General features: G+C 45.4%; 1 protein-coding gene across 1 annotated transcript in view; it reads left to right on the top strand.

Moving 5' to 3' along the window:
- Positions 1–23,665, top strand: part of LOC139266569 (protein eyes shut homolog) — a 341,043-nt gene that overhangs the window by 12,133 nt on the left and 305,245 nt on the right. The window contains exons 2-3 of the mRNA XM_070884164.1: positions 5,575–5,733; positions 23,319–23,516. Of these exons, the coding sequence (XP_070740265.1) occupies positions 5,575–5,733; positions 23,319–23,516 (357 nt within the window). The remainder of the gene's footprint in view (positions 1–5,574; positions 5,734–23,318; positions 23,517–23,665) is intronic.

Genomic DNA, 23,665 nt, shown 5'->3' on the forward strand with positions numbered 1-23,665 from the left:
CATGTTTCCTTCCTTGCCTGTTACTGTCCCTGCAAGCCATTTGGGACCCCTGCCATAGTTTAGCACAAACACTTTGTCCCCTATCTCATTCCCCTCCCCCTCGAATTTCGGTCATGGTACTCAGTTAGCTTACAGCGCTTTGCCTCAATGATTTCATGCATGTCTGGGAGGATTAATGAGAGCCTGGTCTTTAAGGTCCGTTTCATCAATAGTTGCGTGGGGGAATCTTCAGTCAATGAATGCGGACGAGATCTGTATGCCAACAGCAGTCACGACAGGCGGCCCTGCAGCGTGGGACCTTGGATTTTGAGCATGCTTTGTTTAATGCTTTGCACTGCTCGCTCTGCCTGGCCGTTGGATGCCGGCTTGAACGGTGCCGTCTTAACATGATTATGCCGTGGTCACTTATAAAATCTTGGAACTCTGCGCTGGTGAAGCACGGACCATTATCACTGACCAATATGTCAGGAATTCCGTGCGTTGCAAACATAGTTCCAAGGCTCTCCACAGTGGTGGAGGTGGTGCTCGAGTTTATAATGGTGCATTTGATCCACTTTGAAAATGCATCTACAACTATGAGGAACATTTTGCCCATGAATGGGCCCGCATAGTCAACGTGCATCCGCGACCACGGTTTGGTGGGCCAGGGGCTCAGGGGGGCCTCCCTGGGGGCATTACTGAGTTGGGCACAAATGGTGCACCGTCGAACGCAGAGCTCCAAGTCCGCGTCAATGCCAGGCCACCAGACGTGGGATCTGGCTATGGCCTTCATGAGAACGATCCCCAGGTGCTCACAGTGGAGCTCCCGGACAAATGCCTCTCTGCCTCGCAGAGGCCTGACTACTCGGCTGCCCCACATCAGGCAGTCTGCTTGTAGTGACAGCTCATGCATGCGCCTATGGAAAGGTTTGATCTCCTCGGAGCAGGCATCGCGAGCCTCTGCCCAGTCACCAGTTAAGACACATCTTTTTACTAAGGACAACGTGGGATCGCTGGTCGTCCAGGCTCTGATTTGGCGAGCCGTCATTGGCGAACCTGTGGACTCAAAGGCATTGATTTCCATGACTATTTCACAGTCCTGTTCGTCAGATCCTTCCGTGGTCGCCAGGGGTAGCCTGCTAAGCACGTCGGCACAGTTGTCTGTGTCTGGTCTGTGTCTTATTGTGTAGTCGTAAGACGCCAGCATGAGTGCCCACCGTTGAATGCACGCCGTGGCATTGGCATTTATTGCCTTGCTCTCGGATAGTAGGGACGTGAGGCACTTGTGGTCGGTTTCTAATGCAAACTTGGCCCCGAAAAGGTAATGGTGCATCTTTTTGACACTGTACACGCACGCGAGCGCCTCCTTCTCTACCATTCTGTATCCGCGCTTTGCCCGCGAAAGTGACCTGGAGGCATAAGCTATGGGTTGTAATTTACCCGCACCATTGACATGTTGCAAAATGCACCCGACCCCATACGCTGACGCATCACATGTAAGAACTAGCTTTTTACATGGATCAAAAAAAGCCAAAACACTGTTGGAACATAGAAGGTTGCGTGCCTTATTGAAGGCGCGTTCCTGGGCGTCCCCCCAAAACCAATCACACCCCTTTCTGTGTAGCATGTGGAGAGGCTCCAGCAGCGTGCTTAAGTTCTGCATAAAGTTCCCAAATAATTGAATAGCCCGAGAAAGGCTCGCAGTTCCGAGACATTCTGAGGCCTGGGTGCCAGGCGAATTGCTTCGGTTTTGGACTCTGTTGGGCGGATTCCATTAGCGGCAATCCTTCCGCCCAAAAATTCAACCTCGGGCGCGAGAAACAGACACTTGGATTTCTTAACTCTTAGGCCTACCCGATCCAGCCACTTTAGTACTTCCTCCAAATTGCGGAGATGGGAGTCGGTGTCCCTGCCCATGATAAGTATGTCGTCTTGAAATACAACCGTCCCCGGGATGAACTTGAGCAGGCTCTCCAATGTTGCGCTGGAATATAGCAGCTGCCGACCTGATGCCGAATGGGCATGAAAAAGCCTCGATGTGTGTTGATGGTGGTGAGTAGCTTAGACTCTTCGGTCAGTTCTTGCATCATATACGCAGATGTGAGATCTAGTTTCGAGAAAAGTTTTCCTCCAGCCAATGTGGCAAATAGGTCCTCCGCTCTGGGCAGCAGGTATGGGTCCTGTAGGGAGACTCTGTTTATGGTAGATTTGTAATCCCCACAGATTCGTACGGATCCATCAGGCTTCATGACTGGGACGATGGGACTTGCCCAGTCGCTAAATTCCACGGGTGAGATAATGCCTTCCCGCAGAAGCCTGTCCAGTTCATGTTCAATCTTTTCCCTCATCACATTGGGCACAGCTCTAGTCTTGTGATGGACCGGTCTAGCATCCTGCATGATGTAGATTTTGACTTTAGCCCCTTTGAAGGTGCCCATACCTGGCTGAAAGAGATGTTCAAATCGACTTAGAACTGTTGAGCAGGAGGTCCGTTCCTCTGACGACATGGCGTGAACATCATCCCATTTCCAATTTAGTTTTGCCAGCCAGCTTCTCCCCAGCAGTGCTGGGAGATCTCCAGGGACAATCCACAGGGGAAGTCAGTTCACTGTCCCTTTGTGTGTGACTGAGAGCATGGCGCTGCCAAGGACTGGGACTATTTCTTTGGTATAGGTCCTTAGTTTGATGTCGATCCTTGTGAGTTTTGGTCTGTCTCTTTTGTGCGGCCACAGCTGTTCAAATTGTTGAGCGCTCATGAGAGATTGACTCGCTCCCGTATCCAGCTCCATGTTGACGGGTATCCCATTGAGTAGGACCCTCATCATTGTTGTAAGAGCAGTGACCATTGATCGTGTTGACCCGCTGTACCTCAGTGTCCCGGGTACTGTCCCCACCGTCTTCTGGTTCGCTTTCCCACCCTTCCGATTCATATACCAGCCAAGCTGCCGTTTTTCTGCACATGCGGGCCAGATGCCCTGTATAGTTGCAGTTTCTGCAAATGGCATGCTGAAATTGACAACCCTTTGATGAGTGCCTTCCCCCACATCTCCAGCACAGACTGCTTCCATTGTTTCCGAAGGATGAGCTGCGTCTGGCTGATCTCTCTTGAGCTTCTCTCAGTTTGTAATTGATTTGCTCGCATTGTGGGTTGATGAGGTGTGAACGGCCATTCATGTGGCCCTTGATGGCTTCTGGCACCACTGCCTGCCATTGAGGGCCTGCTCTCCTGCCTTTGTCTGTGTGTGGGGTTAACGGCTTGTTTCACGCTGTGAATCCCTTGTTCGGATGTTTCGTTAGTTGTCGTACCCGCAGTGTAGATTAACCTCGTTTCTTCTTCTCCTGCCAAGAATGTCTGTGCAACCAATGCTGCTTCCTCTCGGGTCAAGTTCTTGGTCTCTATGAGCTTTCGGAATATGCCTGCGTGGCCTATTCCTTCAATAAAAAAGTCTCTCAGCACTTCTCTCCTTAGTTCATCAGAGAACTCACATAAGCTAGCCAACCTCCAAAGTTCCGCCATGAAGTCGGGTATGCTCTGGCCCACACAGTTGTAGAACCTGTGTCTGGCCATGTGTCGGCTGCTCGCTGGCTTCAGGTGGTCTCTTACCAGTGTGCTCAACTCTTCAAACGACTCGCTTGCTGGTTTCTCGGGTGCCAGCAGGTCCTTCATTGAGGCGTATGTTTTCGAGCCACAGCTGGTCAAGAGATGGGCTCTTCTCTCGTCTGCCTTATCGTCGCCCAACCAGTCTTTGGTTGCAAAGCTTTGCTGGAGCCTTTCTATAAAGTCCTCCCAATTATCTCCAGCATTGTATTTTTTCATCTGAGCCGTTGGTCGCCATTCTGTGGATTCTGTAATCCTGTAACTCGTCGCCACTGTAAAGTCCTGTCCCTGCAGTACAGACTCACACGAGGCACATGCTGAAGTCAAGGTCACTCAGGACCTGCACCTTTATTACACAGCTCTCGAATGCCACACTTGCCTAAGACCTGTCTTTATATACCTGTGTAGAACAGGTATCCAGTATCTCCTGCAAGTGCACCCCTGGTGGTAAGGTATGCTTGTGGTTACAGGTCCTATCTAGTTACAGTCATGTATAGCATGATAAGATACAGTTATGTACAGTCGTGTAAGATACATGACAATCGGGATCTTGGGTGAGTTGGAGCGCAGGCCCGTAGCAGAGCCTGCTGAATCATCTTCCACTAATTTAAACAGAAAGAAAAACAGGCCACTTCCTGCCCAGGTTTGTGCTCCAACCTGCCTGATTTCACCCCAGGTGATCCAGTGCACTGAACATTTGTCCTTAAAGTTTAAATGAATGCTTCATTGTTCTGAATTGTCAATCTGTTAAATGTCTTGTCCTCTGTGCAATTTTGCTTTCGAATGTGTCATTTCATTTTCCAATGATGCATTCAAATTCTCATACTTGTGTTCAAATCCCTCCATGACCTCGCCTCTCCTAATCTCTGTAATTTCCTCCAGTCCTGCAACCCTCCCCAATCTCTGCACTCCTGCTATTCTGGCCTCTTGTGTGTCCATCACATCCTCCGGCCCCTCCATTGGGGGTAACTGCCTGGGCCCCAAGCTCTGGAACTCCCTCCCTAAACCTATCTGCCTCTCTACCTCTCTTTCCTCCTTTAAGAGGCTCCTAAAAAACCTACCTCTTTGACCAAGCTTTTGGTCATCTCTCCTAATATCTCCTTATGTGGCTTGGTTTCAAGTTCTGTCTGATTACGCTTGTGTGAGGCACCTCGGAATGTTATTACTACGTCAAAATGCAATGTAAATGTAAGTTATTGTAGACACTGGATGCTGGAAGGACACAGTGTGGCAGCCAGCGTTTGAGCAGAGAAAAAGCAGGTCAGAGATCTCGATTTTGTACCTTTCCAAAACATCATAACTTGCCTTTTCGCTTTACAGATGCCAACAGACCTGCCGTGCACCGCCCAGTTTCTCTTTCTATTTTTATTTTAGATTCCTCGCATAATCCCATCGAAATTGACTTTATTGTAAGTACTGAAATGAGCACAGCCATGATGGCAGTCATGGTTTTATTTGAATGCCCATTTGCTGACTGTGATTTGAGAATGTAAATGCAGTTCTCTGCATGTATTGATTGCTCATCACTCAGGCTGTTACTGCTGGCTTTAGGCTGTGTGTCACGGACTGCATTTTTAACTGTCCCCGATGTAGAATTCAAATGTGAAATGGATGGAACTAATCATCTGTTGAATAACACTTGATTGAAAGCTCGGAAATGCACTTATCAGGTTTCAAGGTTATTTAACAAGCCTTAACCAAGGTGATGAAAGGTTATTCCTTCCTGCGATTTAAAAAAAACGGTAAAGATTGCAGCTTCAATTTTTAAGCTCCTTCTCCTCAGCTGACGACTTTGTTTGTTAGGTTCCACTGGGCCACCAGGGAGGGTTTTGGCCGGGCCAGCAGCCTGGCACCCGAGAGGGGGCAGTGCACCCTCCCCTTGAATGACTGCCGCACAGCCATGTCGCACACACAGCCAACTACAGTGCGCCAACAGAAAAAGCTGTTGGGCACACCGCTCAGCAGCCCCGAAGGATTTTTTCCCCCCAAAAGTTAAGTTGAAGTGTGGGAGATCGGCGGTGTGCACTTTGGCGACGCACGGATCGGCAGAAGTGGGGACCGCCGGAAAAAGCACCTCGGAGAATTTCGCGAGCGGCGGCCATTTGACTCCAAATCAGCGGCCATTCGACTCCGTCGTGTGGCCGCCGTTTCCGGCGGTAAGAGGCATTTTCGAGAGGCTGAAATTTGGCTGCTTAATGGGGATCAACCCACGGCAAAAAAATACAAAGTCCCCTTTATCCAGTAATGCACGTAGGGGAATGAATCAGTGTCTCCTTTATGTAAATGTTCCCATTAGCTAGCACAGCCTACAGTAGCACTGGACTATATTAGAAACATACACAGATGTAATAGTGTCATGGGGTGACTAACTCTATCTCAGTTTTGATGTTTGTTTTCAAAGAAAGTAAAAAAAAAGATATTGCACACAGCATAAGACAAATCAATCTGCATGTGCATTGAGCTTTGGAGCTTTTAATTCTAAACCTACCAATAGTTTTATAAACAAAGAGGCCATCTAAACATAAGTGTGGTGTCCCCATTAATTCTTTCCATCTGAATCGCCCTTTATTTTCTCAAATTTCTCCATGGCCTCTCCCCTCCCTATCTCTGTAACCTTCTCCAGCCCTATAACCCTCCGAGATCGCTGCACTCCTCCAATTCTGGTCTCTTGCGCATCCCCGATTTTCATCGCTCCAGTATTGTGGGCCGTGCCTTCATCCGTCTTGGCCTTAAGCTCTGGACTCCCCTCCCGAAGCCTCTCCAACTCTCTACTTCCCCTCCTGTAAGGCACTCCTGAAAACCTATCGCTTCGACCAGGCTTTTGATCACCTGTCCTAATATCCTCGTGTGGCTCTCGGTGTCAGCTGTGGCTCAGTGGGTCAGAAGGTTGTGGGTTCTAGTCCTACTTCAGGAACATGAGCACATAAATCGAGGCTGACACCCCAGTGCAGTGCTGAGGGAGTGCTGCACTGTCGGAAGTGCTGTCTTTTGGATGAGACATTAAACTGAGGCCCTGTCTACTCTCTCAGGTGGACGTAAAAGATTCCATGGCACTATTTCAAAGAAGAGCAGGGGAGTTTTCCATGGTGTCCTGTTTATCCCTCAATCAACATAACAAAAACAGATTATCTGGTCATTATCATGTTGCTGTTTGTCGGAGTTTGCTGTGCGCAAATTAGCTGCCATGTTTCCCACATTACAACAGTGATTATACTTCAAAAGTACCTCTTTGGCTGTAAAGCACTTTGACACATCCGGTGATTTTGAAAGGCGCTATATAAATGCAAGTCTTTCTTTCTCAGTGGCAAATTTTGCCTGATAAAGCTCCTGTGAAGCGCCTTGGAATGTTTTACCATGTTGAAGGCACTATATAAATGCAAGTATAAATACAAATATGAATCCGAATTGGAGCGTGGGCAGACACAGCAGGAGCGGCGAGATCGGGGTGAAGGAGCGGCGAGAGACTGTAGAGGGATGTGATCGGGGCCCAGGAGAGGCGTGAGTTCGGGGCCAGGGGCCCAGCGGCAGCACGGGCCAGCCCACACTGCGATATGCGTGCGCACTAGGTCCGTGCAGCAGAACAGGTCTCCAGTCGTCTTGGGTAATCCTTGCCACTGGACCAAGACCTAGCTCTGTCACACCCGTGTGGTGGCTGGTGTGTAACGGCCACCACACGTTAAAAAAATCCACGCACAGGCATCTTCCACCCTTCAGGATGTAACTCAGGATTTGGAATATTAGGTCCTTCATTGGAACTCATCGTTTTTTGGCATGGAAGCATGTCATCCTCATTTCGAGGGCCTGCCTATGATGATGATGATAATTGCAAGCTGTTGTTGTCTTTATGTGCTGTCCAATTGATAATAGGTTTGGAGATTCAAAAAGGAAATAATGTGCACCGGTGTTTTTTATTATCCTCGTATTCCCTTTTCTATTCCAAAGGCGCTGAAGTTGACCAGGATCTGTGTCTATGATCAACCACCTGCTCTCCAATATCCCCCCCAAGTGAAAGAAAGAAAGACTTGCATTTCTATAGCACCTTCACATCCTCAGGATGTCCCAAAGCGCTTTACAGCCAGTGAAGTATTTTTGAAATGTGGTCGCTGTTGTAATGTAGGAAACACGGCAGACAATTTCCGCACAGCAAGCTCCCACAAACAGCAAATAAACAAATAAGCAGATAAACTGATTTTTGTGATGTTGGCAGAGGGGTAAATATTTAACGCAGATACGAGGGAGAACTCCCCTGTTCTTCTTCAAATAGTGCCATGAAATCTTTTACATCCACCTGCGAGAGCAGTTGGGGCTTCAGCTTACCGTCTCATCTGAAAGACGGCACCTCTGACAATGCAGCACTCCCTCAGTACTGCACTGATGAGCCAGGTTAGATTATGAACCCATGACCTTGATACTCAGTGGAAATTCTACACGTGTTAACAGAGACAATGACCCCAAGTTTCCACATGATTTGCTCCTGATTTTTAGGAGCAACTGGTGTAGAACGGAGTATCTTAGAAATCGGAATTCTCCACATTTAGTTTGCTCCAGTTCTAGTCAGTTAGAACAGTTTCACTTTGGAACAGAATTTTTTTTTCAAAAGGGGGCGTGTCCGGCCACTTACGCCTGATTTCAAAGTTTCGTCAGTGAAAACTTACTCCAAACTAACTTAGAATGGAGTAAGTGAAGATTTTTGTACGCTCGAAAAAACCTTGTCTACACTTTAGAAAATCAGGCATAGGTTACAAATTAGGTGTAGGGAACGAGGTGGGGGGGGGGTGGAGGGGGGGAAGGGAAGTCATTAAATTCTACAATCAATCCTTAGTTATACTTAAACAAATATTATACAAATAAATCCAACCTGAATAAAAATTTATAAGCAAAGAAAAGATTAAATAAACCATGTTCCTACCTGTGAGAAAGTGCTTCAGGCAGGCCTTTCATGTTGGAGACAGGCAGGGGTGTGGCGTCAGTGTCTCGACTGCAGCGGCAGCAAGCTTCGAGCTGAGCTGCAGTGCTTGAGGCAGGCCTTCATTCTCTTCGTGGCTGGCCGCGAAGAAGCAGCACTGGACGGACCCGAGGCCATTCAGCCATGAGATATCAGCAGCGTCAGTGGCTGGCCGGCAGCCGAAGAATCAGCGGACCGATGTGAGGCCATTCAGCCATGAGATAGCAGCGGCGTCAGTGGCTGGCCGGCAGCCGAAGAATCAACGCAGGACACACGCAGCTCATTTAGGTTCTTGAGGCCATTCGGCCACGCTTTAGGGGCGGCGTCAGTGGCTGGCCGGCAGCCAAAGAATCAGCAGCGGACGGACGTGAGGCCATTCGGCCACAGGATATCAGCGACGTCAGTGGCTGGCCGGCAGCCGAAGATACAGCAGCAGCCTTCGAGCTGTGAGGGGGACTGAGGCCATTTGGACAGGGAGAGGCAGCCACATCAACAGTTTTATATTTAAATTTGCAGAATGGGTGCTGCATTGTCAACATCACGTATTATTGCAAAGTTGAATTGGCATTCTTATTTCTCCAAACAAACAGTCCTTAATTTGCATGCACCAATGCAGCACCGGTTCTGCAAGTTTAGCAGTGAAAAGCTGAACTTACTGATTTCAGCAGGTGATTTATTCAGCAGAGCTGCTAAAAGCACTCCCTCACACATAGAAATATCAAAAAAAAAAAAAATACAAGCCTTTGCAGGGGTCCAAGAAACAAATCTTCACTTTTTCTGCAGTATTTTAAAAAATGGCCGAGTGCCAATGTTTGTGTGAGACTGCGCATGCACGCACGCTCCAACGCGCACGCGCAGGGTTGCCGGCACCACGAAGGCTAATTTAAATTGTACCCGCCCCCTGCTACTTAGAAAATCGGCGCGAGTGTTAGGCTCCGCCCCCTGCTGCGAAGAGCGCGCCGCGCCAAGCAGACATCGAGCCCCAAGGAGCTCGAGAATATCGGACTTTTTTTTAGGCGCAGTTTTCGGCACGAAAAACAGGCGCCCAGCTCGGAGATGCGCCATTTTCGCCGCGGCACGAAACTTGGGGCCAATGAGTGGTGGGGGGGCACTATTTGACTGTGGAAGGTATTACAGCCAAGCCGGATCCGAGCGTGTGATTTCCTGTGCCCAGAGACACCTGTAATCAGGCATGAGTTAAGTTCCCAACATAAAGGCTTGAGGAATCATGGGCGAAAGTGCATTATGCATATAATTTCGCTACGCCTGAATTTCCTCGCTATTTTACACCCGTACCCTGTACTCAAACGCATTTCGGCTCATTATTGTTATGTATGTAACTATGCAATACTTGCCACCAAAGGGCGTGACGGTTGGAGTCCTAATGGTCACCTGCACACTCATATAGGGCCAGTATAAAAGGTTGGCTGCCATGTTGTTTAGCCACTTTGGAGTTGTAATAAAGAAGACTAAGGTCACACTAAGTTTATCTCACAGTACTCAGCCTGGTGGAGTCCTTCTATACACAACAATGATAATGACTCCGCCTCCAGGCTTAATAAGCAAATTTCCTGACCATTATGCTGGTTCAAAACGAGTTCAAAATCGTACCTAGAATTTTAGATTGCAGCAGGAAACAAAGTCATTATTCTGGTGTTCAATTGCGATTTTTGGAGCAATGTTAAAACATGTATCCTCACTGAGATCTGCTCTGGGTGTTGTGTTTCTTTTGATGCATTTTCTGTATGAGTCACATTGAAAATTGTAAAAGCTTCCACACTTGTAAATTATTTAACATGCTGTGCCTGACATGCTTGAATGACAGTTAGATGGCTTGAAACTTTAATTTTCGTACTTATTAAAGGAATATACAGGGTACGTTTAGCGCTTTCCTCTGGTCCCAAGTGTATTGGCTTGTCTATAATCATCTTTACATTACAGTGTACGTCAATGAGAACATCAGGAAATTTAGGTGCAAATAAACATCGGTAAAATCAGAACATAAGAAATATGAGCAGGAGTAGGCCATACGGCTCCTCGAGCCTGCTCCGCCATTTATTAAGATCTTATATCTCAAATCCACTTTCCTGCCCTATCCCCATAATCCAGAGTCAGCATGGTTTTATGAAAGCGAAATCATGTTTGACAAATTTGCTGGAGTTCTTTGAGGAGGTAATGAGTAGGGTGGATAAGGGGCTAAAAGTGGAAGTGGTGTATTTGGATTTCCAAAAGGCATTCGATAAGGTGCCACATAAAAGGTTATTGCACAAGATAAAAGTTCATGGGGTTGGGGGTAATATATTAGCATGGATAGAGGATTGGCTAACGAGCAGAAAACAGAGAGTTGCGATAAATGGGTCATTTTCCAGTTGGCAAACATTAACTAGTGGGGTGCCGCAGGGATCGGTGCTGGGGCCTCAACTATTTACAATCTATATTAATGATTTGGATGAAGGGACAGAGTGTAATGTAGCCAAGTTTGCTGATGATATAACGATGGGTTGGAGAGCAAATTGTGAGGCGGACACAAAGAATCATCAAAGGGATATAAACAGGCTAAGTGAGTGGGCAAAAATTTGGCAGATGGATTATAATGTGGGAAAATGTGAGGTTATCCACTTTGGCAGAAAAAATAGAAAAGCAAATTATAATTTAAATGGAGAAACATTGCAAAGTGCTGCAGTACAGAGCTGGGAGTCCTTGTGCATGAAACACAGAGGTTAATATGCAGATAGAGCAAGTAATCAGGAAGGCAAATGGAATGTTGGCCTTTATTGCAAGGGGGATGGAGTATAAAAGCAGAGAAGTCCTGCTACAACCGCACAGGGTATTGGTAGAATACTGCATGCAGTTTTGGTTTCCGTATTTAAGGAAGGATAAACTTGCATTGGCAGCTGTTCAGAGAAGATTCACTCGGTTGATTCCGAAGATGAGGGGGTGGATTTATAAGGATAGATTGAGTAGGTTGTGCCGATACACATTGCAGTTCAAAAGAATCAGAGATAATCTTATCGAAATATATAAGATAATGAGGGGGCTAGACAAGGTGGATGTAGAGAGGATATTTCCATTATAGGGGAAACTAAAATTGGGGGCATAGTCTCAGAATAAGGGGCTGCCCTTTTAAAACAGACGAAAAGGAATTTCTTCTCTCAGAGGGTTGTAAATCTATGGAATTCTCTGCCCCAGAGAGCTGTGGAGGTTTGGTCATTGAATATATTTAAGGCAGAAATAGACATATTTTTGAGTGCAAGGGAATAAAGGGTTATGGGGAGCAGGCAGGGAAGTGGAGCTGAGTCCATGATCAGATCAGCCATGATTTTATTAAATGGCTGAGCTGGCTCGAGGGGTCAAATGGCCTACTCCTGCTTCTATTTCTTATGTTCTTATGTTCTCATCCCTTGATTCCTTAGTGCCAAAAAATTTATCAATCTCTACTTGAATATACTCAATAACTGAGCATTCATAGCCCTCTGGGGTGGAGAATTCCAGTGATTCACAACCCTTGAGTGAAGAAATGTCTCCGCATCTCAGTCCTAAATAGGCACTCAAACGGGCGTCAATTCCCGATTACGCCCCAATAGGAAATTCCTCCACCCTGTCTTCACCTGATGCCTGCATGCAGGAACTTTCCACTGGGATTAACACGGTAATGACCAGCAACAAGAAACCTAGCTAACTTTCCAACTCCTAACCGCAGAGGTGCTGAGGGCAAGTGCAGTACCCCTGCTACTTGCTTGACTGCAACCAACTAACTCGGCATCAACTGGGGATTCAGCCTACGGCATTTACAGGTTGCTATGGCTGTGCTCCACACTAGGAGGTGCACTGACTATCTGGGCGATCTTGGAGGCCCTCTTGTTCTCTTGGCCCGCCCTTTTCTAATGTCACTGGTATACGTTGAACAATTAATTTGAAGCTGGCAAACTCTGACCTGCTTACACAACCGCGACCACCAGTAAGAGATCTAACCAATGGTAATTGCACACTTACACAGAGAATGCATGAAGCAAAGAAAGCTCTTTGAGAAAATGCTCACTTGCCATTCCTTAAAAACGTTATCACAGATAATTCCATTCATTGGTAGAGGAAAAAAACCCATGGACGCAATAAGTGTGTAAAATGATTTTGTTCGGTTCTGTGCAATGGGAGAAGGGGTTAAACTTCAATGACCCACTGGTTCAATGCGCCACCCATACAGACTGCAAAGATCTGGCTCCATCCCAAATTAACTGTTCTCATTTGGCACAATGCCTTTCCCGGCCCCCCCGCCCCCCCCCACTTGGCTGGGAGAAGGTAAACAATCAGCCATGGCTCCCAATCATGACTGCTGTCGAGGGACCCACACTGGAAATGATGAGGACAGGTAGGGCTGAGATGTGACGCCCTGGCAATGGACAGCTTGCCTGTATCCAGTGGTGCTCACGGCTCGTACATGAAGAGCAATTGAAGTGAGGTATCGGAGGGCTTTCACCCCTGGCCCCGTGCTCCAATAACAGTCAGGTGAGATGGGGAGCAAAGCCAAAGGAGAATCAATAAAGTTTAGGTCAAAAGAAAAGAAAGACGCAGTTAGCGCAGTGCCTTTCATGACCTCACGGAAGTGCTTTACCGCCAACGAAGTACTTTTGAAGTGTGTTCACTGTTGTAATGGTGTCAGCTGTGGCTCAGTGGTAGCTTTCTCGCATCATCAGAAGGTTGTGGGTTCAAGCTCCACTCAAGAGGCTTGAGCACAAAATCTAGGCTGGCACTCCCGGTGCAGCAGTCACTTCATATGCAGCAAGGTCCCACAAATAGTGCGATAATGACCAGATAGGATGTTGGTTGAGGGATAAATATGTTACCCAGGACACTGGGATGAATTCCCCTGCTTCTCTTTGAAATAGTGCCGTGGGATCTTTTACTTCAACCTGAGAGTGTGGGTGGGTTTAATGTCTCATCCGAAAGAATTGCATTACTTAATTGCTTCTATTGAGAAAGGAAGGAGTGTTCCGAATCACTGCTTTGTTTCAGGGTTGTAGCTAATGTGCAGATGACATTTAATCATCGCGCTATTACTGGAGAGAAATGCTGCGGCTGATATCAGCCGTACAAAATGTGACAGTCTGTGTTTGCAAAGAGCAAATCAGAAAAGAAATCCTGACCTATAGCAGCAAGTAACCTTCCAGGCTGACGGAAAGTGACAGATGTGAGACGGAGGCCTAATCCACAGATGAGATGGGAAAGCTTTGGTCTAAATGGATGGCAAATCCATCATTATTAACCGGTCCTTACACTGCTGGGAAAAAGCTCCTCTGCCCAGAATTTCAGACTGCCGCAAATTACTGAACACCTTCCAGCTTAACATCAGAAATTGCATGCCTAGCTATAATGCTGATGGGCATGAAATCATTACACAAATAGTGGAAGATCACATCAGGGCATGCAGCCCATCTAACTTTTCAGGATTTATTGGCTTCGGAGGGGGTGCAGCACAGATTCAGTTGATGATACCGGGGCTAGCAGGGTTAAATTATGAGGAAAGGTTACACAGACTAGGCTTGTATTCCCTTAAGTGTAGAAAATTAAGAAGTAATATAATTGAGATGTTTCAGATGATTAAAGGAATTGATAGGGTAGATAAGAGATTTTTGTTGAGCAAGGGTATCAAATGTTATGGAACAACCAGATGGAGCTGAAGTACAGATCAGCCATGATCCACAAGAACGGCAGGACAGGCTCAAGGGGCTGAAAGGCCTCCTCCTGTTCCGATGTTCCGAGGCCAGTTCTCAAGGTACATGGAAACCATTTTCTTTTTCTTCTTTCCCGACACGCGCTAAGGGCCGCCAGCCCTTAGCGACCTTACCCAAATGGTCATCCTTCACGGTTAAGTCTACACAGTGAGTATTGGCAGGCTATTTGACCATGGAGGCATTACATCTGAGACTGACACACTTCCATGTCCCAGCATGAGGCACTGGCTCGTGGTCAATGGCAGGAGCTTCCACTGATTATTTTACGCGAGGAGCTTAGACCAGGTTGTTGTACTTCGACAGCTATTCTGGCTGAGATTATCCAACCTGGAGAACGAATCTGGAACATCCTAGTTTCAATAGCACACACAAGCAGTAGGGTTGCCAACGCTCCAGGATTGTGCTGGAGTCTCCAGGAATTGAAAATTAACCTCCAGGATAATGCTGCGAAAAATCTTGGGGGCATTTGAAAAATATGATGTGTTTTTCTCATTTTTCTTGAACATTTCTATCTACTACTGATAAAAAATATTGGAGATGGGGGAAAAAAAGGCTGTTTAATTGAGAGTCAAGAATCATCCAATTGCGTAATGAAGAGTCTGCTCCTTACCCAATTGGAGTGGAAAAGCAGATGGACATGTAGGGCGACCAATGGCGGGAGTGTGGGGATGGGGCGGTTGGAGCCAGGAGGTCATGTGATGAAATCTCCTGGGATGCTACTAACTGGAGTTGGCAACCCTACCCAGCAGGGATTTTAGCTGCTGAGCGATCAGAAGTGGCCATTTTCTGTGTATATATTCTATGTAATGCTAAGTGCTCAGCATGTCTGGAGAGAGAAGCAGAGTTAACGTTTCTGGTCGATGACCTTTCATCAGAACTGGAACATATTAGAAATGCAAATGCAGAGGCAGGGAAAGGAGGGAGTGGGAGGAAAGAACAAAGGTCTGTGATAGGGTGGAGGGCAGGGGAGATTAAATGACAAAAGGGATGATGGTGCAAGGCAAAAGGAGTATGGTAATGGGACAATTGAAGATGAAAGGTCACGGACATGAAATGTTAACCCTGTTTCTCTCTCCACAGATGCTACCTGACCTGCTGAGTATTTCCAGCATTTTCTGTTTATACCTTCTCTGGAAGTCAGTTCCACACATCTGCTATCCTTTGAGAAATATTGGAAAGAAAGGTCTTCCTTACACCTAATCTTGTTCGAGGCTTGTGAATTTTGTATTCATGTTCTCTGGTCCATTTGCTGTTAAATAGCTTGCTGACTTCAACTTGTTTGTGAAGATCTGTTATGAGTGAAGACTCGGGTCTTTCCTTCAGTGAAAATGGGGGTAATTTTCACCTGCTGGCTGCCCAGTAACTGCCTGATAAACGGGCGGTTATCAATTGAAAATATTGGGGATGGGAGGGAGGTACGGCACCTCAGTCGCCCCGTTAACTTCTTCTGATGCAGTTTTCAGGCAGGCTTGTAAATGGATGAGCAGCCCGGCCACCTGACATGGCTGGGAGATTGATTAATTATGCAAATTGGGGTCCTATGGCAGTTCCCGGACCATCGTCACTTCTCAAAGTTGAAAGCCGCAGATCGTTGATGCAATGAGAAATAGTGAAAATGGAAGAAAGTGCTCCGATATAAATTATTTCAATAAAACGTTATCGAACAAATTGCATAATTAGATGGCACCTTAAATCCAATCACCAGTGAACATTTCACTGCCAATGAGTGATGACACAGACACACAGGTGTGCATTTGATCAGCGCACAGCTTTATTAATGTGTAGAGGATGCTCGCAGGTAGAATTTTACCCATTGCCTTGCCTTTTTATTTCTGATTAACACATCTCATGTGCTTACTGCGTAGTCTGTGTCCTGCTTTTATCAAGCAATCATGAATGAGTGTGGAAACCCGAATAACATTTGACCTCTTGGCAACACCAAAGAGCAGTGACTCCCTGAACACATTACATGTACTGTTGCAGCTTTCTCTGTCTACATATAATGTATCTATCAGTATCAGGAAACTGCCGTGCGGTATATCTGGTAGAAGAGCAGAGAAAGCAATCAATGACGTTTTTTAATCCAACATTGGGTGAATGGGACTTGGTGTGAGTTAGGATATGGGCAGCAGTGTTTTGGATGAGCTCACGTTTATGGAGGGTGGAAGATGAGAGGCGGGCCATTTCAAGGCTTGGACTAGTCAACTCATTCCAGCCACCCCAACCTTTCTCAGTAGCATGAGGAATGTGGTACCTTCAGCTCTTTTATAGCTGGGCTCTAAAATGGAAAAGCAAATGATTAGTTTGGCTGCATAAATTTTGTAGTCTTGGATGTAGTTGTATATTTTTTGTGGCTTAAATTTAAGTAGAGTCTTTAAATCTTTGTAAATTCAAGGTGTCTTCGCCATCATGACAAAGCGTAACAAATAACATGGATACTTGTTCTGGGATCCTCAGAAATGACATACAGATCCTAAAAAGGAGAGTCTCCCTAGTCAGAGGCACCTGGAAAGAACTGGTGGAGGAGTCGTTTTCTACCCTCTGTAGAGGAGAAGCAAGAATCATCCTTTCTATACCAGAGTGAATTGTGAATTGCGGTCGGTGGCACTGAGATCTTGGCAAAGGCAGCCAATATCTTCACATGGTCCTTCCTTCTTTGACAACCCAACCAGCAAATAAGCCATCAAAGATGCAGGAAACAGCACAAAAACAACCAATGGTGTTCTTCCGTTCAATAACATGTCAACAAGTACAATTCAACACCCAATTCTGGCCTCTTGTGCATCCCCAACTTCTTTCACGCCACCATTGGCAGCCGTGCTTTCAGCTGTCTATGTCCTAAGCTCTGAAATTCCCTCTCCAATCTTCTCCACTTCTCTCTCCTTCTTTAAGACCTACCTCTTTGACCAAACTTTTGGTCACCTGAAGTAATATCTCCATATGTGGCTCGATGTCAAATTTTGTCTGATAACATTCCTGTGAATCACCTTGGGGATATTTTACTTCATTAAAAGTGCTCTATAAATGTAAGCTATTTTCATTGTTGAGCGAAGTTACAAATGAGACAAGAGGGATCAAAAGTAGGCCTTATAGTGGGATGGAGCTAACAGCTTCAGTGCTTGTGTTCAGGCAATGTATCAGCTATACTGGCCACGCCTGGCTTGATACATTCTCTGGTACTGCTGCTATTCCAATCAGCAGGCCAGGGGCACATAAAGGGAGAGGTGGGCTAGTTTGCGGGGGAATGGGTAGCTGTTTAAGGTGAAAAATAACCCATATCCGCAACATGATTATAATCATGTCTACCCATTTTAATTTTCTGTCATTTCCATGACTAAAATAATCGTGAGAAATCATTTTTAACAGCCTTATTCTAGATGCGTCAAATGAACACATTTATTATCATTTATATCAAGTGCAAAGTCAGCACTTTGATTTTTAACAAGTACTTTACTTTGTGAAATTCTAGAAATTGTGAAGAAAAGTGCACCAGTTCTATATTTCTCATTTTATTTAAAATTAAGCGTGAGTATTATCCTTGGATCAAGTTCTAATTCCCTCTTTGGTTGTCCTTATTTTTCAATATAATATTCATGCCTTCAACAAAATGAGATTGTGCATGTATATATCCAGAACCTGTGCTAATATAATGTGCAGTGTGCAAACATGTACTGAATAATAAGAATGAGATTGTGCACGTATATATCCATCACCCTGTTATAATGCACAGTGCGCAAACATTCTCAATAAGAACATATTAAACTATTACATAGAATTGACATCACAGAAACAGACCATTTGGCTCAAAAGGTCTGCGCCTGCGTATATGCTCCACCTCCCACACATGTTCATCTCAACCTATCGATATATCTTTCTACTCCTTTCCCCCTCTTGTACTATGTAACTTCCTCTTAAATGCATCATGGAATTAAGAAAAGGCCAGTCAATCCATCAAGCCTATTGCTTCCCTGACATTCTTGCCTCTCATAGGGCTAAATTTTCCCCGAGTCCGATTTCTGGCGTACTTGCCCGAGTTGCGCTGCTTCATTGCATCAGTAGATGCGCCAGGAAAAAATCTTGTGAGTTTTGTGCACAAGAGTGTGGAATGGGACTTGAACCTATTTTTATAAAGAATGCAACTTGTAAAGAATGAAGGCTCTTGCTGCTAGCGTGTGGCTGTTGTGAAGCTAATGTATAGTTGAGATATCCTCAAGAAAGTAACAGTTGAAATGTATTTGCTTCCTGGGGTCTTGTTTAAGAATTTATAGCAACACATTGCTATTAAGAACTAGTTGGTTCATTAACAAAGGTTTAACAATCCAACTACACATTACCAGTTCATCCACTAGGCTCACAACTGCATACCTCATTGTGGATGATCTAGACTCAATTGACTGGCGTTTTATTGAGTCTTGTGAACATCACGTGACTAATTAAGCCACTCAGAATGCATTAGCTCTACAACAATTTTAGTTGTGCACTTTAATCAAGTGCCCCCTGGTTAAAGGGGAGGCATACTCCAAACACTTTCAAACAAGTGGCTGCTTGTTTTTTTTTGAGGGCACTCAAAACACAAATTATACAAGTGCCCCCTGGGTAAAAGGGGGCGGGCACTAAAACCGACAAACTTAAACAAATTAAACTTTGGACATGGTTCAAATTAAAATTTGGTTGCCGGGGGTAACGATGCACTCCAGTCCCTCCTGCGCCCACCTCTCGCGGAAGGCCACGAGCGTATCAGTGGACACTGCGTGTTCCACCTCCAGGGAGCAACAGGTCTACAAATCTGTGAGCATATTCACAGGTGCATATATTACAACACTGATTTGAGAAATGTGTTGGAATATTGCTAAATAACTTACCCACATTTTCCGTGGCTAGGGTATGAGCGGTATCAATTACTTATAAAGTGAGAGATGTGGTCACGCTACTGGGATCTATCATACATTGTGACATTCAAAATCCTCCATTTAACTCTTCACACATGCCACACAAGACATTTGATTAAACAACTTTTAGACAAAAACGTTAAGTGTTGATATACCCCAGTGAAGTTTCAAGCTCCATGTTTCACTGTCATTTGCCCCATTGCATCACAATGCTCACAAATGCAGAAAACAAAATGGGGACTGTTCTTTACAGAAAAAGTGGCAAATATTTTTACAATGGCACAAATCACTCTGAAACATAGGGCTTGAATCGTCACTGGGGCATATCAACGCTTAACATATTTGTTTAAAATTCCTTTTGTGGTCACTTAATGGAGGCATTAACCCATGTAAAATTGATTAGATAGAAATAACAGCACAGAAACAGGCCATTTGGCCCAACTGATCTATGTTGGTGTTTATGCTCCACACGAGCCTCCTCCTACCCTTCTTCTTCTTACCCTATCAACATACCCTTCTATTCCTTTCTCCCTCATGTGCTTACCGAGCATCCCCTTGAATGCATCTATGCTATTCACCTCAACTACTCCCTGTGGTAACAAGTTCCACATTCTCACCACTTTCTGGATAAAGAAGTTTCTTCTGAATTCCCTATTGCATTTATTAGTGACTACCTGATGGCCTCTAATTTTGGTCTTCCCAACAATTGGAAACATCCTCTCGACGTCTATCCTGTACATGCTGTAGAAAGAGAACATTTTTTTTTAAATATCCATTTTTCTCTCAGCTATTTTCCCCTCTAATTCTATCCTCCCTCCTTGGTTTCACTGATCTGACTCTGTGGACCAACTCCTACCAGGTTTCCACCAAAGCAGAAAAATAAAAGGGTACGGGGAACGAGCAGGGGAACGGGACTAAGTAGATAACTCATTTAGAAAGCCAGCAAGTGAATGATGGCCTGAATGGCCTCCTTCTGTGCTAAAAAATGTGATGATTTTCTTCAGCTTTGATGCTCATACATGGAATAGTGACACTGGGATAACTTCCTTGCCACTCTCCCTGTTGGGGGGGTGGGGATGGGAGCTGGCCTCTGATTGGTTCCTCCCACATCAGAGCAAATTAAAGTAGAAATTCAGAAGGTGTGAGCCTGAGTCCTATCACAAATGGCACCACTCATTGCTTTACCAATAGACACACACCAACCGCCATACCTGCTAAAAAAAATGGCACTATGAATTTTCATTTTCAACAGAACAGCCAGTTTGTTGCAGAATGCATTGAAATTATCTATTTATATCGGGGCAGAATGCAGCAAGGTAACAAAAGGAAAGTGCACCACACACATGACAAATACAGAGCGACCTAGATATCAAAACTTATCACACAGTGCAAGGGCAGTAAAGGTGTGACATGGAATTGCATAATGCATCACATCACTTGGATATAAAAGCTATCCCCAGAGTCTGCAAGTGCAGCAAAACCTCTTGTGCAGAAGGAGGAACTAACAGAATAACGGAGGCGCATTAAATCTACGTGGTGTCACTTGGCACACCACAGCCAAACTGACTCATCTCAGGCTATTCCGGACAACGGTCACTAACATATATTTGCCATGAACCCTTACAGACACTCTGAGTCAGAAGTTCGTGGGTTCAAATCCCACTCCAGAGACTTGAGCACATAATTGGAACATAGGAACAGGAGGAGGCCATTCCGGGCCTTGAGCCTGTTTGGCCATTCAATTAGATCATGGCTGATCTGTATCTTATCTCCATCTACCCACCTTGGTTCTGTAACCCTTAATACCCTTGCCTAATAAAAATCTATCAATCTCAGTTTTAAAATTTTGTATTAATCCCCAACCTCACCAGCTTTTTGGGAGAGAGTTGCAGATTTCCACTACCTTTTGTATGAAGAAGTGCTTCCTGACATCATTCTTGAACGGCTTAACTCTAATTTTATGGTTATACCCTATTGTGCTGGACTCCCGCCTCCAGAGGAAATATTTTCTCTCTATCTATCCTATAAATTCATTTAAACATCTTAAACGCCTCAATTAGATCACATTTTAATCATCTATACTCAAGGAAATCTAAGCCTCGTCTATGCAACCTGTCCTCATAATTTAACCCTTTGAATCCGAGTATCATTCTGGTGACTTGGAACTGCAATCCCTCCAAGACCAATATTTTATACCTGGGGTTAACTACAATCTAGGCTGACACTCCAGTGCGGTACTGACAGAGTGCTATACAATAAGAGGTACAGTCTTTCGGATGAGACATTAAACCGAGGCCCCCTCTGCTCTCTCAGCTGGACGTAAAAGATCCCACACCACTATTTGGAAGAAGAGCACAGGAGTTCTCCCCGGTGTCTTAACCAATATTTATCCCTCAACCAACATCATTAAAACAAATTATCTGGTTATGTATCACGTTGCTCTTAGTGGGACCTTGCTGTGTGCAACTTAGCTGCTGCATTTCCCACATTATACCTGTAACTACACTTCAAAAGTACAAAAGCAATATAGAGCGGATGCTGAAAATCTAAAATTGCAAAAACAGAAAATGCTGGAAATACTCAGCAGGTCAGGCAGCATCTGTGGCGAGAGAGAGAGAGAAACAGAGTTAACGTTTCAGGTCGATGACCTTTCATCAGAATTCTGACGAAAAGCCATCGACCTGAGACGTTAAATCTGGGATAGAATTCCCAAACAATCCACCAACGCCGGATTTCCGCCCAAAATACCACTAAGATTCCCAAATTATCGCTGACCAAAAATTCCAGTTAAAAAAAAAAAGAATCCGCCCAGCGGAATAAAAAATGGGCCTTACACCCCGATTCGCGGCGAGAAAATGGAATCTTGGGCCAATTGGGCGGTTCTTAAAAAAAAGTGGCCGATAATTATTAAAATTACTAAAATTTACACCAAGGCTGTGGGTTGGGCCTAGGAGGGGAAAATATTTTTTCAAAAAACGTAAAATAAAATATCAGAAAAACCTTCTCAGGACCCTTTTCACTTAAATCACTGCAAGAGAATTGTACAATAATGAGTAAGAACTTACCTTTTTTTTGCAAGGCTACTTACCTACCGTCCAGCTCCGTTGATTCTGGTGGGTGCTTTTTTTTTCAATCTACCTACGGGTCACCACTGAGCCAAAAATTGGGCGTTGGCGATCTGTGGACAGTGCACGCCGGCAGTCCGCTCCCGAGCGGTACTTCGAAACCGCCGGCGGAACTCAGCTGTGGAATTTTTCGCCGACCCGGTTCTCGCCCAAAACGGCCAATACCGCCGAGAAACCGGGCAGTGAAACAGTTCAAATTCCAGCCCTCTGTTTCTCTCTCCACAGATGCTGCCTGACCTGCTGAGTATTTCCAGCATTCGCTGTTTTACTTCAAAAGTACTTCACCGACTGTAAAGCACCGTGGGACATCCTGAGGTTATGAAAGGCGCTATAGAAATGCAAGGTTTCTCTTGACGAAAGCCGATCTAAAACAAGGCAAACAGTCTGCGACTCCTTTGTATTTCAGGTTGACTTCATTTCCAAGCGCTTTTGCTCTTTCAGGTTCTGTAAGTGAATTATGATGTGAGTGTATATTTATATTAATGAACTGTTATTTCTAGACAATGCTGTTCACACACTGAAGGTTGCATTCTGTGACAGGACAAGAAAAATAGGCTCTCAAAATTCAAATGGCTTTAAGTTACGAATAATCTGATTTCATTTTTTCTTTGCCCCCAAGTGCGAGAATGTGTTTCAAATGCGACCATCATAAAGTCACCCTCTTTACTCTGTGAAATGATTTTGAATCAATTTCTCGGTTGTACAGCCTCCTCTTAAGTCAAAGTCGCTTAATTTGAATGATTTGATTATTCCAATCTTTTTGCGCTCCGAACTCCGACTTTGCTGTATTGCTTACATTGCTTAATTCAAATTATTATCATTTATTTATCAATGTAAAAAAAAAAGACTGAGTTATTGGTGGACAATATCCAACACATGGGTAAATCCAGCAACAACGAATTTCTAGATTTTGAAGGTAAACATTTCAAAAACGAATTAGGAGAAGCTATTTACTGGAGATTGGTTCTGCTGTAGGGTTGTACTGGGAAAAGTGTGAGGGAACTTGGTTCGCTCGCTCCTGTCTGACAGCTTTGCCTGTTTTCCTTTCCCAAGGCATCAACTGCGAGGCTCGGCCCTGCGAGGCCTCCAATCCCTGTGAGAACGGAGCCGCGTGTGTGGAAGAGACGGATCTGGACACGCACCCCCTGGGATTCCGCTGCGCGTGCGCGAGGGGCTTCGCCGGCCCGCGCTGCGAGATCAACGTCAACGACTGCGGCTCCAGCCCCTGCCTCCACGGGTTCTGCTACGACGGTGAGTCCAGGCTGCCCCGTCACTCCTCAATGTACAGCTGCCTTAGCGCTAGGGCTGCTAACTCTGGTCGGACGTATTCCCGGAGGTTTCCTCACACGGCCTCCTCTCTCCAACCGCTCCTCCCCGCGCCCCCCCCCCCCCCCGTGCTC

The sequence above is a fragment of the Pristiophorus japonicus genome, chromosome 7 (genome assembly GCF_044704955.1).
Source record: "Pristiophorus japonicus isolate sPriJap1 chromosome 7, sPriJap1.hap1, whole genome shotgun sequence".
In the NCBI taxonomy this organism is placed as follows: domain Eukaryota; kingdom Metazoa; phylum Chordata; class Chondrichthyes; family Pristiophoridae; genus Pristiophorus; species Pristiophorus japonicus.